General features: G+C 46.1%; 1 protein-coding gene across 1 annotated transcript; it reads left to right on the forward strand.

Moving 5' to 3' along the window:
* Positions 1-19,549: 19,549 nt before the first annotated feature.
* On the forward strand, positions 19,550-20,233 carry LOC135899712 (NPC1-like intracellular cholesterol transporter 1). Its single transcript, XM_065429034.2, has one exon. It carries the CDS (start codon positions 19,550-19,552, stop codon positions 20,231-20,233), a length of 684 nt encoding a protein of 227 aa, XP_065285106.1.
* The last annotated feature ends 369 nt before the right edge of the window (positions 20,234-20,602 follow it).

Raw genomic sequence — 20,602 nt, forward strand, 5'->3', positions numbered from 1 at the left:
ATGTGGTGCAGATGCCAATAAAAAGTGGGTCTTTAACCCGCCATGATAAAAATAAAAATTGCAGAACGAATAGATCTTTTGTGCAGCTTTAGAGCCATGATTACACGAAACGTGATATGCTCAAACGTGTAAAAGCTTGCCGCAATGACAAAATAGGATGAGCGACATGCAGCATATTTTGGCATTGAACATGTTTTGTAACTGCTATTTTTATTGTGAACCTCGCTGTCGCGCCTTTCCCCTCTGGCACTCCATTTACTGAAACGTGGCACTGTCTTTCCATTGGTGTCATGATAATGATGGTCGCGGCAGCAGTAAGGCTGGTTAATGCTTGCCCCTTTGATTCCTGTGAGTTTAATGGTAAAGAATATGGCACGTGCATACACCTGTTCAGCAAAATTTGACGCTTATGGTGATTTTTTGGGGAGCTAATTTGTGTTGAGACATTTCAAAGATGGGCACCATTGTGGCCTAATAACTAAAGCATTGGTGAGGTTGAAGATTGGGTGTATTGGTATAGAAACTTGAAGTTGAATCGCACAACAATTCGACGGGACACAAAGAAGAGAAATAAACACAGCAGAACGCTGTTTGTGTGCCGTCGAATTGATGCGCGATCCGACTTCAAATAGAGCACCGGGCTTCTTAGGTGAAGGACCGAGGAAGTGTGAGCTATTCGACAACATGCCAGTGCCTTGCCACCCAATTATGGAAGTCTGAAGGTTTGCAAACAAAGCTTTGCTTTCAAATCCACCTCCTAATGTAATACGAGTTCTGATTGAAAGAACCGTCATACAAAAATAATGGCAAAATGAACGGCCTTTGAAAAGTGTCATTTGTATATTGACACTGTTGACATAATAGGTGCCACACTGGACTCAGCAATTGTATTGGACAGAGGAGTTTGTTTCCTATGTGAAGCACAAGCTTCGATTGCACGCTGTGCAGATAACCAAGCTGAGTTTGTTTTGACGCGGTACGCAACATTCACTGTAATCTGTTTTGGGTTCTAAAGAAGTGCCAAACACCACCTCTTCTTCAAGGACGTCATGGGAATATTTGGCGAGACCTTTTTACAGCTCCTCATAATGGAAGTGTGGCCAGCCAGTTTTGCTTGGTTGCCTTTATACATTTCTGTTCCTGATAATTGTATGCTATCAAGTTGCTAAAGTCTATGCAACCGGTGCAAGGCATTACGTGATTGTATAGTCGGATACAACTTTAAGAGGCCGCGGAATCTGCGCTTCAAAGGCAGGTGAACACAAGCCTGCACCAATGGACACGCACACTAGACTGACGTTGTGCCGCCGTATGCACTAATACCCGCTCGTTGGAGAGGGACAATTTCTTTAGACGTGGAGGCAATCGGCTGCTGCGCTTTGGTCATCTGGGCGGGGCCTTTCCTGTCGTCTGAAGTTGTATCCGACTGTAGAGGATGTCGCTTTTCATACAACACAAAAGGACAAAGTGTACAATTGGGCCTATGAAATGGATACATCACAAGTGATCTATGCAAGGGCTTAAGCTGTGTGAAAATTAGTAGCTGCAAATATATGGCATCGTTAAAGAATATGTGGTATTGAACATGCATGTAATGGCACGTATGTATCCGGGAGTGTTGCATTGATATGCACAGTCTATAGGTGATAGTATTATTAAGCTCCTGCTGTTTCCTGTCTTTTCATTGTGAATTGTTGCTAATGAACATACACTGTATTTTTGCACAAAGAAAGAACAAACAGCCCAATGAAGTGTATGCTGCATTAGCGTATTTTTCATTTACATGGTCCAAGAGTGGCACAGGTTGCCTTACGTTTTTGCCCATTTTGAAGAGACACCAAGGGCATAGTACAAGTGCCCAAATATCCACAGAACAACGTTTACTGCAATAATTTTCATCATGCTCTTGAATAATAAACAAAATAATAAACTGAAAGCCCCTATATAAGGTGTCTTCTGGGGGCTAGACTGGAGAGCAGTGAGGGCACAGATACTACTCTTGCAGAGAAGCCCTCTGGACCCCTGCCACACTCTCAAGACCACGTGCCTGGCGCTCGCCTACTGCAACCAGGTGGTGGACTGCCTCCAGCAGCAGAATGTTCTGCTGCCAAAAAAAGTGGATTGTTGGAATGACTCAACAACATTTAAACCATTATATTCAAAGAAAAATGCTCGTTGCACGATTGCTACTAAGTGCCCTTAACTGTGGAAGCCTTTAGTTTCGTATGCATAATAACACTGTGTCGGGCCAACGCTTGCTTATATTTCATAACCGGGGTTGTCTTTTCCAGAGCCAATTGTCATGTTCATCAGTGTGCCAGCAGGTGAGGCCTCCCCGCACCTTCACGAGTCTATACTGTCAGCACCACAAACCTATTTTTGTTGACAGTATAGACTCGTGAAGGTGCGGGGACACCTCACCTGCTGGCACACTGATCAACATGACAATTGGCTCTGAAAAAGACAACCCCGGTTATGAAAAATAAGGCAGCGTTGGCCCGACACAGTGTTATTATGCATACGACACTAAAAGCTTCCACAGTTAAGGGCACTTAGTAGCAATCATGCAACGATTGCTACACAAACCTATTTTTGTTAGCACGAGGTCGCGGGATCGAATCCCGGCCACGGCGGCTGCATTTCGATGGGGGCGAAATGCGAAAGCACCCGTGTACTTAGATTTAGGTGCACGTTAAAGAACCCCAGGTGGTCGATATTTCCGGAGCGCTCCACTACGGCGTGCCTCATAATCAGAAAGTGGTTTTGGCACGTAAAACCTCATAATTTAACCTATTTTTGTTGACTGCAAAACAAATGCCTCTCCCTAAAATCCCGTCTTATGCGAGCCGATTGCATTCTATGCCTACAAACATCATATTTTTGTCGCATTACACAATTTTCTACCATCCTTGGCTGCAGTTCTCTCTCCTTGACATCCATTCTGTCACGCTTATGTAATCCCCTGTTACGAACTGGCAACAAGTGATTGAAGACGTGCATGGCCTGCCTGCTGATTCCTTTCTTTTTTCTTAATCTCAACTAGCATATCAGTTGCCACAGTTTACTGCGCCACTGTCTTCCTGCCCTAATGCTATCTCCATCAATCTTAGATACTTCGTTTTCTGCACAGTCCTCGGTTTCTCAAGTTTCTTTGTTAACATCCAGGTTTATGTCCCATATTGCATAACCGGAATAATGCAATGATTCTAAACTTTGTTCAAGGAGATTGGTAACGTGGCAATCACGATTCGGTAATGCCTTCCATGTGCTGTTCAACTCATGAAATTTTTGTGTAAGTTTCCTGCTTTATATTAGTACCTGCTATTGATATTTCACCTGGATGAAGATACTCTTCCGTAGATTGTGTGGGCGGAATGTCACTCATGAATTTCTGTTTTCTCACCAAGTTAGTGAAGGTTACCTTTATATTTCCATATTCTCGTGGGCCCACGTGCATGTAAAAGCACGAACACTCAATGGTTCTCAATGCCTTTTTTAAACTGCTGGGCATTCAGTTCGTACTACGAAATTGGCTTAATCTGCGCACTATTATTATGCTAAATATGAAACAGTAGAAACATACTTATCTGGAGTTTGTCGATGTCTCCTTCACTGTGTTGGTTGCGAGATCCATCGTCGGCAGCACCTCCTTGTCGCATCGTAGCTGTATAGGCTGTCTTCCTTTTGCACACACTATGTAATATTTGTGACGCTCGCAATCACGCAGAGTGGAGGAACTCAGCGCACTCACAGAAGCAGTACCGGACAAGTTGTTTCTTCAGCATTACTCCGTGAACAGTGAGTGTGGGGTGCACGGAAAACTTGCCCACGGAGGAATAGAACTATCCAAGAAATAGTGGTCATCGTCGAGCCTGATCACCACGTCGCGCACTGCAATCTCGTTTTACGAGATTGTTTACACTGGGCCTCTCCGATGTTTAGACACTATGCTCGCCCGGTGAATGGATGCGATGACGCCACCACAGCGTTCCCTCGCGTTATAATTCTAAGCGTACTAAATTACAAAATAGTCTAGTACGCATTCAGTGTACATTTTGTAAGCTTTAAAATGCTTCTAAACAACGTTAACGTAACTAATTGTATTGTACTGAATGGATTTGTTTTATAACTTGCTTGTGCACGTAATTCACTCTGTAGAACGACAAACAAGTAAAAGAAGGCACGACAATGCACCGACGGTATGATCACGTGAGCCCCAGTTTGTCGACCGCCCAGAAGGCAACGCCCAAGGAATGATAGCCACCCTGAGTGAATCTAGATAAACCAATGGAACTGGAGGCTCGTCGAAAGATAAACTGTGTCTCGGTACCATTAGTGCTTTCTTCTTGGGGCGTCGTCAGAGCTCGTGAAGATCTCGAGTTTCGCCAAACTCGGCGCATCCTGCATAGCACCCCTGGGTTGTTTTTTCGCTTTCAAGTTAACGATATCTAACAATTTTTGTAAAATAACAAGACGACCTAAATAAAGAATTTTCTGCCTAGAGTCACTAAACTATTTTTACTTTACTTTTAAACGCAACATCATCAGTATAGGTGCAGTGGTTGCCGAGGTAAACGATTTTTCCGTTCCCACGTGTCTAGATAGAAGCTCCCGAACTAAAGCTTCCCTTAAATCGTTCGCTGAAAAACTCGAAAAAAAAAGAAGTTCATTTCTTTCGTTTCCAGAATGAGCTCATATTTTGGCACGCCACATGTTCACACATAAGCTCTACCGTAATCATGCTGTGACACAATATCAACGCTAATGAAGCTCAAATCCCTTCCGTATAATATGACAATGTTAATATACGATATTCTCCTTCTTTACAACGAGCCGCAAATTATATGATACGATTGATTGAGTAGTGAATCACTGTAAGAGCGTGCTATATCACAAGCACAGAGCTAGCATTAACATCGCACCAACGCTATCTATACCCTACAAAAGACGACATAATTGCAGAGATAATTTGTTTTACCTCGAACTGAGCAAAAATGATGTAGCCTTCAGGCTCGGCACATTGGGAATTCTGTAAGAGCTGGCGGTTGATAAGAAACCAGTCACATGATTTCGCACTGAATTCCTCGTTCGGCTATTGTTTCGTAAACGACGATATCGATCGAGCCCCATATTGCCACTATTATCGACTGACGCTCAACACCTGATCGGACGTCTACGCGATAAGCACAGCTACTTTCAAGTGGACATTGCACATAGCGTGCGGGTTATCAGTGACCTGCTTTAGAAGGATTTCGCCGAGGAGAACTTCAGTAAGCTATAAATATCCCCGGGACATAATAAGATATGCACGTCAACATAATGGGTTCCTATAACGCAACAGAAGGTTTGATGTCTCGATAAATGAAGAGGACAACGAAAGATGAAATACCAGAGTCTTTTTTGACGTATTTCAAGGTAAAAAGACTTAGGTGAAGAGACGAGAATCTGGCAGTCACGTGCGCTAAAATTCTAACTTTTTTTTCTCTCAAGTGTGCAATATACAGAACGTCCGATATAAGAAAAAGAAAAACAGACACAAGAACTATCATAAGCATTAGGTCACCAAATAATCACCGTTGCGATTTCGCGTGGGAAAAGAAAGTGAAAAATGTTCACTCCTTTTTTGTTAGCCTCGTAAAAGCTATGTTCTCGCATGCATTCTACGGGTTTTCAATTAGACGCTAGTCCATAATTTCGTCTTTAAACCGATCTACAGATCTGCATAACACGAGCCCACGAGTGCATGAGCGTCAGCTTTCAACTATATTTTCTTTTCACAAGCACACAATCTACAGTACATCGGATATAACAAAATAAAGCAATGGCAAGAAGACACAACAACTATCACACAGATTAGGTCACCAGATAATCACAACAGCGATTTAGTGTTAGAAAACAAAGTGAAATTTTTTACCTCTTCATTGTTAGAGCTATGGAAGCTGTACTGACGCATGCATCGTTCGGGTATTTCATTAAAATGTGGGTCCGTTATTTCGCCTGTAATCTTATCTGCAGATCTGCATGACACAGCAGTCTGCTTGAGAAAAGCGGAACGCATCTACAATGGCAATAAAGGATGCTTAAATTGCTAGACCCTGTCTCGGTGACATTGTAGTTATCCACCTTGAGCCTTTCACTTACGCAATGGCCCGCTTGTTCCTTGTAGGACTTACCGCAGGAGGAAGGAAAAAAATACACAGCGTTCCGAATGGAGTGCAGAAAAACGCTTGCCATAGAATCCGTGGTAGCTTTATTGTCCATTACGTCGCGATGCTAAGCTCAAGGTCCCAATTCCAGCCACGGCGGCTGCATTTCGATGGGCGCGAAACGTAAAAACGCTCGTTAACTTCAATTTAAGGGCACGTTACAGAACCCCAGGTGGTCTAAATTAACCCAGAGTCCCCAGCACGGCGTACTTCATAATCACGTCGTGGTTGAGACACATGATAGCAGTATTCTTATTTCATGAAAGCACTTACGATACTCAGCAGCATGCTTGCAAGAACGAGATAGCTTTTATTGCCAGGGAGGACAGAGAGATCGACCTGAGCTGGTGCGGTCTAGTCCGCTACTGTGCACTGGAAAAGAGGGAGGGGGAGTACTGGGAAGGATGATGATAAGAAGTGGTCAGTGCTTGTGTGCTACATTAGATGGTTGTCTAGGTACTAGATACTCGTCTAGTTTCGTGTGATGTAGCAGCGCTTTAGTTGTCCGCATTGAAGTGGCAGTAGCCAGGTTGTGGACCGAGAATAGCGTCCTCCGACAGTCTTCGACTGCCAACGCGGGTTAGGGAATTATCCATGGTCCTTCGCCCCAGCTTATACGCGCTAAGCAAGCACTTATGTTTTGCAGTGTTTCAGGCGTCTGATGCCCCTCGTAATCAGGTTTCTGCAAGGGTTCGGGAGCGAAAAATAACACACGGGCATCGTGCCTTCGTACCTATTTTCTTGAGATTGTGTCGAATTCAATGCAGATATGGTATAACCGTTACTTTCTTCAGTTTATCACGCGCTATAACCGCTACATTCTGCGGTTTCTCGGCCGCTCCAAATCTGCACTGCCCAACCATGAACATTTTCCACACAGCTTCCGTCGCAGCGAGGATCAGCGGAGAAAAAGAACCTGTCTCCACTGGACGCTTATCTTAATCTTCTCTGCCAGTGTCACGAATGATCATAACCGCGAATCAAACAAACCAGACTCTCGGAGAAAGCTTAGCAGAAAGAGTGGAGCCAGCCACTAACGACGGACTTGTTTCAGGGCACTCGATGAGATGATTGAATCGCAAACTTCTAATTGATCGAAACCATTCGGAAAGACATCTCACAAACTGTGCCTCAAAACAGTGCGCCGCCACCCTAAGATTGTACACAAGCCAAGATAGTCATAAAGGGAAAACACTGTATTTTATACATAGCATACTTTAGAAGCGAAAGCAAATGTATAAAAAACAGCGCTATCAAATCACCATGAGCCCAATGGGCTTCAAACTTTTACGAGCGATCGCTACGGGCACCTGGCTGACCTGAAAGCAGCTCGTTATTTTTGCTTTGTCGAAAGCCCTGGTACTCCCGCTGATTACGGCAGATAATTTTCGTTTCCGCCCACTGTGGGGTACACGTGCGGTGACTATATGGGACAGGCAGGTCAATGGTTTTAAACGCTTACGTGAGCGCAGCAATAAATTCCATATGGTACTTCTGCGGCTCCGCCCTTGCGTTTTGTTTCTCTTTTGGTGCCTACACGGTGTGTTGACAGGAAGCACGGGCTTTATTTTTTTATGATCTTTTTGTATGTTTTTCTTGTTGATATCGGTGCATTCGTCCTGTCGTCTGTTCTTTTACAGCGTTTATTTTTTATCCGTTTACAATTTGGTGTATTAAACGAAGTAAGAGGCTTCAATGGTGTGCATACCGGAACAAAAAAGCCATTTAGGTTGTTTGCAGGTAGTAGCTGCTGGTAGTGAACCTCGGTGACAGCGAAATGTTTATAAACAGTTTGCAGTGCGAACTGTTAAGATGACTAAAAAACTCCAAGCTCAATTTGGAGGAGTAACAACTCTCGATCATTTTTTTTTCAGTCGGGGCACGGATCACCAGAATTGTTGGACACTCGCTCACATTCGCTCATCTATGCTATACTTTTGGGATGCGCCTTCACCTGCCACTCAGATTTACCTCCACTCGCAATCCGTGGCACTCAATCATAATAAATCTTCACCTAGCGCCCCTTACTAGCATTATTTCGCTTTCATACACTAACTTCTCTAAAATGCCGCTAGATTTGGAACAGCTGTATTTGTGCGCACGTATCAACCTTGCTGTCGACTATATTTCTACTTGTATTATATAGTCACCTCTGTATTCTGCATTTGGCAGGCATGTTTTAACCTTGATCGCTCGCAGTGTGAAATGTATGTGGGTGAGGTGGCCCAATGAGGCAAACTGATGCGTTTAGCAGCATAAATTGAGACTTGCATGCATTTATACTGTGCGTATCGAGTAAACATCAACAAAAGGACATCATACTCAAGTGGCCTCCTTTTTTAACCTCAAGCTTTCTTGGCCTGCTTACCCGGGTTTAAGGTGGCCTCTTGACTTTTGGGTCAGTCACTATCGAACCAGAAATTTTTGTGAATATTCTTGCGGCGCAACCAAGCGGGGCGTCAGTCACAAGAAGACGATTTGACCTTTATAGTTGGAATTGGTCTCGACAGCCATCTTCTTTATGCCTCGTTGTGTTTCTTGTAAGTATTGTAAATACATCTTGATACGTGATTCCAACAACGTAACAGATCGGTGGAGGTGCGGGGTACCCAGGAGAAACAACAACGGAGCTCCGCAGTGGTCTTTACCTCGGACTGGACAACGTGACAGATGACACAGGACCTGACAATGTTCGGCCCACATCAACGCCCACAAACCCGACGGTTGTGCTGACTCAGCCGAGGGATATAGGAGCGTTCTGTGGCACCGACAACCTCGACGTGCAAATCTGGATCCCCACTTATGAGCGTGTAAGTGCCCACAACCACTGGGATCCGAAGATTATGTTGGCTAACTTATTCTTCTACCTACGAGGCACCGTGAGGGTGTGGTATGACAACCACGAGGAAGAGCTTAACGACAAGGACACGTGCAGACAGAAGCTGAAGGGCTTTTTTGGCCGTCCCGCTGGGCGGAAGAGCATCGTTAAGGAAAAACTAGCGACCCACGCCCAGACGTCCACAGAATCGCACGTCTCTTACATCCGGGACGGGGTGGCTCTGTGCCGTAAGGCCGACAGTGATAGGGCTGAGTCAAATGAGGTTACATATGTACTGAAGGGGATCGCTGACAATGTTTTCAACCTGCTCATGTGCAAAAATTCTGAAACAGTACAGGACATCGTAAGAGAGTGTCAATGCTTTGAGCAGGCCAAGAGATGCCGCATTGCAGCACCGTTCGCACGTCGGCAGAACACAGTCGCGACATCCTTTTGGACGACCGGCTAGGAGTGCAGAGAGCATCATCATCACATGATTTAGCACAGATAGTGCAGCGAAGACTTCTATCCATAGCTCCAGCGATCCATTTTTACTGCCCCAGTGAACCGAAAAACTTGCCTACATCACTATATCATGAGGCAGTATTCCGCGAAGCACTTGATAATCATGGCATTCATTCTGTAAATACCCTTGCCGCTTCGCAGGTGTCTCATCCTTCTCGTCCGTCGACTGGTCCACGATATCCTGCACGCTCCCCAAATCCAGCAGAGTGGCGAACCGCAGACAATCGGCGAATCTGCTTCGCCTGCCGGCGTATTGCTCAGGTTTGTCGCCATTGTAACAACCGCACTGTCTCCTCCTTTCTGCCAACGCCTGTTCTTATCGCCCCAAAGAGAGCGAGCGACGTTACCGCCCTCCATTGGCACCACAACAGCCAAACAATGACGCTCGTCCTCCTTGTAACAGTCCCTCGTCGTCATTCCGACGTCACCAGTCCCGTTCGCCACAAGCTCGTCGATCATCGTCTCTATCGCCGCAGGCACGTCGCCCACCGTCACCGATGCGGCCCCCAGGCCTGTATCCGGAAAACTCGATCGATGGATTGACGACTCGACCACAAAACCATCTGATCCCTTTGCCGACCAAATAAAACTTGATGGACGTTTTAGTCGATGGCGTCAGTATCTCATCGCTGATCGACACTTACGAACACGTATCCGTGATGAGTGCCCCCCTGCGCCGGCGCCTAAACAAAGTTCTCACACACGCTGCGTCACGCACCCTCCGCGTCGCCGACAGAGAAACGCCTACCGAGCCAGTTATCCAGCCATCTTGCAGTCCGTGGGCGTCCCTTCTTGTCCTTGTCAAGAAGAAGGCCGGCAGTTGGCGCTTTTGGTTCGATTACAGACATAACAAAAGTACATGCAAGGATCCCTACCCCTTGCCGCGTATTGATGACACCTTGGACTGCTTGCACGGAGCCAAGTACCTTGCCTTGATAGACCACCAATCAGGCTATTAGGAAAACTCGGTAGATGACATGGACTGTGAAAAAAACTGCCTTCGTAACACCTGATTGCCTCTACCAATTCAGCTTTAGGCCGTTTTGCCTTTTTAATAGCCCGGCAACCTGCGAGAGTGTGATGGACTCCTTGCTTCGCGGTTATAGATGGTCCCAATGTCTGTGTTATCTAGACGATGTCATAGCCTTTTCATCAACTTTGATCAGTCATTGAAGGCATCTATCGGCTTTTCTCCCTGTATTCTAACGCGCCGGCCTACAATTGAACTCATCCAAGTGCCAATCTCGACGTCGTCGAATTACCAATCAAACAGAACTTCAGTGTCTCCGGCGTTCAACTCAACTTTCCAGTGCCGTTTTCCGCCGCTGACGTAAGAAGCTTTGTTGGCCTATGCCCGTATTTCCGTCATTTTATCAATAGTTTCGCCGAAACAGCTCGCTCACTCACTGACTTAAGAAGTGCATTGCTTCCACGTGGGGTCTCGCTCAAACCGAAGCCTTCTCCGCCAGCGTACGTTTCCTCACGGCACGCCCATTGCTAACTCATTATGATCCATCTGCCGCCGCTGAACTTCACACGGATGCCCGTGGCCATGCAATTGCGGCTGGACTTAGTCAATGGCAGCATAACGCAGAGCGCGTAATTGCATACGCCAGCCGCCTCCTGTCACCCACCGAGAGGAATTTCTCCATAGCCGAACGGGAGTGCCTGGCATCAGTTTGGGCAGTTGCCAAATTCTACTGGCCAGGCCTGCACCGCTCTGTGCGATCTGTCGGCGCCGCGAAAAACCTGATGTGTTGTCCGCTGGATGCTTTCGCCCCATCGATGTGCCCTCATAATCATTCTATCACGTTGGTTTCGATCTTGTCGGCCCTTTTCCGACCTCAAAATCTAAAATAATTGGGTCGTTGTCGCTACGGATTACGCGACCCATACGCGATCACACGAGCTTTACGCACAAGCTGTGAAACTCAGGTGGTAGATTTCCTTTTACATGAGGTCATCCTCTATGACAGCGCACCCCGGCAGCTCCTCACTGATCGCGGCCGCACCTTCTTGTGCCGAGTAGATGAAGGCCCATCGAGCACAAGCTTTCCACAGCCGACCACCCGCAGACAAACGGACTGACGGAGCGGCTAAATCGCTTGCTGACAGATATGCTGTCAATGTATGTTTGCGACGACCACTGAGATTGGGACAGCACGTTACCCTTCGTGGCATTCGCCTATAATTTGTCCCGTCACGAGACCACTGGCATTTCACCCCTTTACCTCCTGTTCGGTAGCCGCCCTTATTCTTTGCCCTTTGAAACACTTCTTCGTTACTCGACAAACACACCCACAGAATATGCTCAAGGCTTCTTCGACCGGCCTCACACGGCCCGTCACAATGCCGGCTCCCGGTTCAATGTGTCTCAGGCCGCGCAGAACATCTGATACGACAGCCGACATCGGGGCGTTCGATTTCCTCCTAGCTGCGTTCTCCCTCTATGGACACCATGTCATCGCGGCAGCTTGTCCGAAAAGCTGCTGCCGTGCTAAACAGGGCCCTAGGCGATATTGCATCCGCTTGGCGATGTCAACTACGGGATCGCTCCGCTGGACTCGCGTGTCCCCACGGACGTTATGCATGTGTGCCGGTGGAAGCCTCACATTGCCGGGAGTTCACCTCCGTTATAGTTAGCGCCGAGACGGTGCCACTATAAGCGAGGGTTATGCAATGGCGCAACTAAGAGTGGCGCAAATCACAAAAAGATGATTTGGCGTGTGAAGATGGAGTCGGTCTCGACGAACATCTTGCTTATGTATCGTTGTCTCTCTTGTAAATATTGTCGGTACATTTATATATAAGACTTCGTCAACGAAACAATAGAAACACGAAGGTTCTATGATATTTAGTGAGGTGGCCGCTTGTTGTGGCCGCCAATACGATCTGAACACAAAAGAACACAAATGCAAAACGTACATGAAGTATGACCACCTTTGTTCTGCGCAAGAAAAAATATATTTATTAAAGAGCGGTACATTTAATATCGGCTTACCGGCACCTTTAAAGAACACCAATCCAACAATCGAATGGCAACTCCCAATAAACAATTTTTTTATTTACACTATTTCTTTGTTTTAGGCACTCAGTATGTTGCACTAGATGTGTGCCTGCTCTTGGTCATTCCTCCAGAAGGGGCATGTCCGATGACGATTCCCTACGTAAATCGCACCAACGCAAACAAAACAAAATTAGTATTTGTAAACCATCAAATGGGTATCACCAATCACCAAAGCTTCGCTTCACATACATTTGAACATGTCCGTTGTATCTGCTTAATTTAATTTTATTGGGGGAATTCGTTCGTACTCACGCTCATACCTTCTTCCAGTCACACCTACCGGTACTCACCCACACTCATATACCAACGTTCTTAGTCACTCACTCATACTTAAACTGATGACGCTGAAATGAGTGTGATTAAATGAGCGTAAATGAGCTCATTAGCGATATGAGCTACTTTCCTTTGAAATTTCTTCACGCGTACAACCGCTTCGCAGTGGTATACGGAGTAAATGGCACATATGGTATGAAGAACTTTATTTAGGTCCTGAGCGATTAGTCTGGGACTGATGCAGGCCGCTTCCACATAGGGACACAGAGGCCGAGCCCCTCTGCCGTCACACAGGCCCTCTGGGCAGCCCTGAGTTGGTCCACCAGCACCTCACTGTACAGCATCCGCTGCCATCACTGTTCACATCGAGAACCATCACCGGCCAACGCCAAGCAGTGCCAAAGCGTGTGTTCTAAATCGAACAAACCCCCACATTTAATACAATGGACTGAAACCCCGCAGTTCGGATTAATTTTATTCATAATGACCGACTTAGGGTACGTTCGTGTCTGCAGAAGCCCTAATGTAACCACGTGTGGTCTATTTAATCTAGAATTTGGCAGGGGAAATGCCCTGTGCCCTGCGCCCTAAGTTACAGTGCTTGGTGATCTCGTTGTAGGTTAACAGTTGGTCCCTGAACTCAGGAGCGGGAGATCCATCCCCTTCAGGGAGTACATGGCACACTAATACTCTTGCCTCCCTGGTTACCACCTCCTTGAGGTCACGCAGGGCTCCCTCCACTGCCCCCATATGCCCCGGGAACCAAGTAACTGCATACGAAGGGATATCCCTACCCTGCAGCAGTCTGCTAGCCGGTTGCGCAGCATGTCCTATCGGGAAGGCCGGGAAGGCGCTGCGCCTCGGCAATTTTATCTAAAGTATTATGCAGACCCAGTCGTAGCCGCATAGCAATTGACTTAGTCTCAGGCAGACCAAGCGCAGCCTTGACGGCTTTTCCGATTAAAGGTTCCAATTCATTTTCTCCCCCCTATTCCAATTTAGCATAGCTGCCACATACGAGTAATGACACATAATAAACGCGTGAACTAACCACGTCGCACCTTCTTCTCCTAAACCCCTATGTCTATTAGAGATCCTTCTTATTAGTCTTACGGCGCCCTCCGTCTTCTTGGTAATACGCTGAATGTTTCTAATATTCGATCCATTCTCTTCAAGTACAAAACCCAGGACCCTGATTGCTTCAACTTTGGGTATCAAGGACCCTTACCTAGTATAGAATCTAATGCAAGGCTCAACTTCCGGTACCCAACCCTTCTGCCTACAGCCTAGCTTCTGAGATTTGAAGAACCACTCAGACTTTTTAGTGGAGCACTTGAGCCCCATAAGACCCAAATACTCTTCCGTAAGCGTTGCCACTTTCTGCAGCCTAGCCTCAGCCTAGCCTCAAGTGTTGTGCAATCACACACACTTGACGTTTAGGCCATGTTAATATGATGATGTCATTTGTATATTTATATTTGACGCTTATAACTTTAAACAATTCAACCCATTCTTACAGATTGCTACGGTGGCAAGTTGAGGGTGTAAAGGCGTTTATTAGTCATCGGCGTTTGGGACCTGACCGTTAGATCAGTGCACGGACTCCCGGTAGGAGCGACGTTTCGTAGTGCAAAAACGCTGGAGAGGCTGAGCCACTAGAAAGCAGTGCAGAGGGTGGCCTACTATAGCGTCTCTTTTCTTCTCTACAATTACTCCCGGCAACGAAAATGGAGCCGTCCCGCGGCCTACAGATCCTCACTATGAGTGCGGCTTGAGGCGTTCGACGTTGACAATGTCTCATGTACGACGGCACATGTCCCTAGATGGTTCAACAAGTTCGATTCGCACTAAACGCTCGAATAATCCTGAGCCATGCATTTTGTACGCTCAGGCAAAAAATGAACTCCAGAAAAAAACCACCTCGTCCATAAATTTCTTCTATCATGTTCAGTTGCCGAAACTGCTCAAGTCCCGTAAATTCTGGTCTTTCATATCTCCTGGCTCTTCTTCTTCCACATCTTTTAAAATAAACAACAGTGTTGTTAGCGATCCATTAGAGATTTCAGAAGTGTTTAATTTATATTTTCAGTCAATATTCACCTCGAATGATTCCAGTCGTTCAACATTTGCAACTAACGATTCATATGCAATTGATGATATCAACATTACACTAGAAGGCGTTTTGAATCTCATACTAAACTTAGATACTAAAAAACCAGCCAGCCCTGATGGAATTCTGAATTCCTTTTGTGCGTTTTATAGATAGATAGATAGATAGATAGATAAGTAAATAAATAAATAAGTAAATAAATAAATAAATAAATAAATATCCCGTAACTGACGAGGGATACGCGTCCGACGACACGGTAGGGTTCTTCATACATTGAGGAGTAGTTTTGAAGAGAGACCAGGTGCAGTGGAGGGAACCGCGAGCCACACAAGCGCTCCAGGAAGGAACGTGGGCACAGAAGTGGTGTTACCACGACTGATCTTTTCACGCTCTTGGTCATTGGAGTTGAAGTGCCCAGGAGGATCGCGGCGCTCTTCAGCATGTCTTTCCGTGGTAGAAATGGGCGCACGTTCAGATGCATGTGGCCTGTATGGTGGAATTGTGTCGATTTTGTCCCTGATAAGCAATAGGCTCGACGCACGGTTGTGAGCTCTGCAATACGATAACGCACGAGCGCGCTCATGTGCTTTTATTTCATATCTCGCGGGCTTTCTTTAAACGCCGAAAAAATCGTCACACACCTTGCAGTAGGTTGTCACAAAAAATTGGATCGGTTATTTCTGAACCCCCTCTACAACGCACGAAAACACACTTGGCCGTCAAGTAATTATTAAAGATCGTGCATAATTAATCTTAGTTAACTAATAATGCGGAATGTAAAAAAATACCCTAAAGGGCGCCACATGACAGCAGACCATGTCTTTGGTTTCATTCAGCTGCGGCTAACCACTTTTTTTTTCAATCATTGGTTCAAGTTAGGTGAAACACCCTGTATACTATCGCTGGTAGCAGAGGTTCATCGTTTCCTCGTGCCGCTCGCCATGCCACGTTGCCTCGTTGGTTATTCACAGCTGACATCAATCGTTACACTCGATACAGAGATGACAACCTTGCGGAAACAACGCCGGCATATCTTGCGTGATCACCAGCAACAAATGGGCGTTCCCACAGCGGCAGCAGTAACACATGCTCATCAAGCACACTCGGCCACTTCGACCGAAGCAGCGGTCTCTTTGCGTAAGCAGTAAGAGGTCGTTGGCACGCTCTTTGATCGTTACGTCTATTGTGTGTACTGAAGCCCTACATACGCTGACCCTCATCGCGGCGCGATAAATTCATCGGCAGCATCCCGAAGCATGACGGGGTGCCGCGCACCGGGGCTGCCTTGCACTGCCATGCTCTATAATTTTCATAATTAAGTCACCGTTTAAGTTACTTTTGATTTGATGTCTATAACGCCATGCTGTATGAAAGCATGACACGCTGTTCGCAGTTACATATGGTCACGAAAATGTTCATTTAATTACAGCAGAAAAGACACCATTGAGGACGTGCATGAATGAAAACTATACCCATGTACTAGTAGCGTAAATGATTCAGTATCACTGTTGATTTCATGATACCAGTTCCTAGTAGGTGTGGTTGCACTCGCTTTACGACATTTCATTTGATGTTGATGACATTATGGTGTGCAAAACAGAGATCTTGGCATAGTATTATAGTAGTAACTAGTGATCACTAGTGACTACAGTTACATTATTTAGTTCGATTGTGTCCATGCTTTATTAATTGTTCATATTGATATGCACACTTGTTTGTCATTACCCGGTGACCGCATTTCACCGGCTAACAAAAGTTAACCGTTATCGCTCAGTGCAAGACGCGCCTTTCTTTATCGGAAGCTTCTGGAATGTTATTCATGATGGTTCTACCCGTTGTCTATGTTGTCGCTGAGCATCGTGTAAACAACTTCCGTGCGCGACGGGATTAGTGGTGTACATTCTAGAACTTACACGAGCACAAGCGATCACACTGGAAGGTTCATTTATCCAAGTGTAATAGCAAACGCGTCTGATTCGCAGATCATATTTAGACGGTCACCGCCTGTACTCGCGGCTACCGTTGTGCTTGAGTGTTGTTCTGTGGGCTCAAGTACCCCCTATAAGGTGTTAGTTTCGTAATGCACAGTGTTCGTTGCTTCGTTCTTCACCACAACGAGGCAAGATAATTGAGCGTGATTAGCAATTTGTTTTCATGAGTTAATCTAGAACATTATGTCACTTTTTTCTCAGAACCAAATGAAGCATATTACTTAAGAAAAGGTGCTGGGCCAAAGGCAGGTAAGAACGAGAGGGTATCTACACGGGCAAGTGGAGAAGAAAACGCATATAAAACACTTTACCATGCACCGCAACTTGAGAAAAAACAGCACGCGCTGCCACACTTTAAGGCTTCGATGTTATTCCACAAACTCATTCGGTCCGCTTCATTTTGCAGGATCTGACAGTCTCACCTGTTCTCACTACGTCAGGACGTGTATGTGCGTCATAGCTGAACGTTCAAATCGCGCAGTTTCAAGATGATAGAGGAACCCTTTTCGTCAAATAGTAGAATAAAAACAAACTGGACCCACATATGGAGTTAGCTACATAGTATATTCCACAAGAGTACAATAATCAGATGAATGCCTGTTGCGTGGTAATCAGCTTTTTAATAACCCCGCCATGCATATGAAAGGGGTCTACTGAGCGTCCCACGGAAACATTTAGCCTGCCGAATCAACCTAGACGAGACAGTATAGTGCGAGAGAGTTGTCGCGATTGAGTGCCGCTTTCAATTGACGAAAGACGAGGCATTGCATAACAATCGGTTTTTTTAAAAAAATGCTTGCCATGAAGTTACGCCGATGGCTTCGCCCGACGTTGGCTTCGTTGAAGTACTTCGAAGTCCGGGATTCCTGGACATGAAGAGCAAAGTGGCTGAGCTAAAAATATACAAAGCAGTTTTTTACGAAAATTAATTACTAATTATTTGTGTTTTACACATGGAAACCTTACTTGAGCACATTGAGCCACACTGCTGTGTCCACATCGTAGCACTGCACAATCGGCGGGGTAGCTCTAAAGTTGTATTAAGATGATAAATATTGCGCGCAAAAGGACAATGACACCCGTTTAATGAAATGTATCATCACCACCTAAGGGTTGCAGTGTAAGGTAATTTACATCAGTATATTTTTCATAGTTGAAGAGCATTAGCCTGAAAGAACGCTTATTCCAGTAAAAAAAGAAACTAATATTGATAGGCATACTGCATCATTTGGACTAAATCATGTCTTTTTAATACTCTAAACTTACGACTAGCCTACAATGTGCTCAACGGATCATACACAGAGAGATAATACATTTGGTCAATGCGCATAGATGATTATGCATGGGTCGATGTCGTAGATGTCTACATAGGGCTGCGAAGTCGTGCAAACCACGTGGCCGTTCGTCGTCGTAACATTTGCGCTGCAATGTGCGCCTGTAACTGGCCAATACGGCAGCCCTGATGACGTCCTGAAAGGCGGGGTTTCCTTGTGCGATTTGGGCCTTGCTTGCTGTTTGTTGTCATGTTATTATGTACCTTCCACTGTACGCAATAAGGTCACTCAGCTTGTCGTGAACTGTAGTAATTGTTCTTACGTCATATTTTTGTCATGGCGTCACGGCGTATATCACTATGTATCTTCTAAACATAGTGTATATCACTATGTTTGCGGAGTTAGTAGACTCACATAAGTTTATAAGTTCCTTTTTTGCAAGTCCAGGAAACGTTGAAAGCCTATTTCGTTCATGTGTGGAAGCTGCAGGTTCAAAATAATAGCAGAGAAACATCCATATTCTAAACATTGAATGGTGTTCTCAGCTTAATTTTGGGATACGACTAAGCAATACTAGTTGCATGCGCATTTCGTTTCATTAGAGCTGTGCGCTGCTACTTTCCTGACAAGAATCTACAAGTCGACAAGGCCCTGGGAACGGTTTTGACAGGAAAGCATTACTATGCAACGTCAAAGGATGAGCACAAAAGATTGAATACAAGTGTTGTCGAGTGACAAAATTTCGCCGTAATTGGTGCGCGGCATTTACAAGCGCTATGTTGCAGAGGAAGATGCAGTAAGGAATCATGCTCTTCATAAACGTGCTGGACAATTAAACATTACGGTAGCTTCAGTTAGGGTGCCTAGAGGTTTGAGTGGTTGTGACATAAAACACTTTTATGGATGTAATGCGTTACAGAGATTTTTGTCCAGGCTGTTTCTGCCTTAAGACATATTCCTGAGCTTTTCTTCAACGCAATATTCAATGCAACAAATTGGGTTCGCATTGTAGCCAAACGCTTGGCTGCAACGCAGCATTTGGCTGCCTCTTTATCAGATAATTGTGTCGCTAACTGCAACGCATGTCTGCCTAATGAACGGCGTACGATGACCCGCGCGCGTTATCGGCAATTCATGTGATCAGCTTTATCTAACTCGCGGGGGGACACTGCTGACCAAGTGCAAACGTTGCGAAAGCATATCAATGGCTTCGCGTGGTATTAAAGAAGCAGACGCAAGCTCCACTGATGCACCGTTGAGGGCTCCGTGACAAGCACGCGCCACGATGTCCAGCAGCTGGCTTTTCACCGTCGCTGTAAGCGTCACGCTGGTGTCGTCGGCACTGTCTCAGTGCGTGACGTACGGCTACTGCGGCAAAGACGAGGACTCCGGCAAGCCGCTGCCATGTGCGGTCAAGCGTGATCCGGTCCCCATCGAGAGTAGCATCCTCAAGGACGCGTGTCCCGCGCTGATCGATTCTTCCGGCAAGTCGGTGCCCGCCTGCTGCGACGCGAAGCAGGCGGCGGCGTTCAAGTCTGAGTTGAAGAGCCTCGTAAAACTCGGCGTTAAGAAGACAGGCCCGTGCTTCCGCAACTTCCAAAACCTCGTCTGCCAGGCGTTCTGCTCGCCCAAGCAGTCCGAATTCGTCGCCATCAATGGCACCAGCAGCGAGGGAAGCGGCCAACTCTCGGCCACGGAATCGGTCTACGCCGTGCACAAGAAGTTCGCCGAAAAAGTGTACGATTCCTGCAAGGGCGTCCGCACCTACGTCTTCTGGACCAAGCTGATGTCGTACATGTGCGGGAAGCACGGCGCCCGTGGCTGCTCGGCCCAGCGCTTCCTCGACTTCGTGGGCTCCACCTCCTCGGAGGGCGGCTACTCGCCCCTCAAGATCCGCCACGTTCTCACCGAGGGCCCGATTATGGTAGCCGGCCAGAAACTGGAGCCTTTCAACCCCAAGTTTCTCTGATTTTGCGATTAGACGTGGCAGGAACGTGATTAGCAATGGTTGGAGCAATAAATTATTACTTGAACAAGCAGCAGCTGTAAAACGGGAAATTCGTTTCTCTTTCTTATTTCATTTTATATATTTACTCTCAGCGTCAGTCAAGCCAGCATACAGGCAGTGGGTCTTAAAATAAACAAAGTAAAGATAATGACGTGGGAGTTTACAGAAAGGTGATCGGGAGGTTCGGTTTTAAGTTTTAGTGGATTCATAATGGCGACAGTGGAGGTAGGCAGGTGGTTCCAGACTGATGCGGAATTCATGAGCGCAGGAGATTGATAAATGTGCAGGAGGTCCCAAGCGCCCACAAATGCTTCAGACTCCAGCGGCGCA

This window comes from Dermacentor albipictus, chromosome 7 (assembly GCF_038994185.2).
Source record: "Dermacentor albipictus isolate Rhodes 1998 colony chromosome 7, USDA_Dalb.pri_finalv2, whole genome shotgun sequence".
NCBI lineage: Eukaryota > Metazoa > Arthropoda > Arachnida > Ixodida > Ixodidae > Dermacentor > Dermacentor albipictus.

Excerpts from the sequence above, each read along its gene's own strand:
- LOC135899712 (XM_065429034.2), top strand. The coding sequence starts at position 19,550 with ATGTCCAGCAGCTGGCTTTTCACCGTCGCTGTAAGCGTCACGCTGGTG.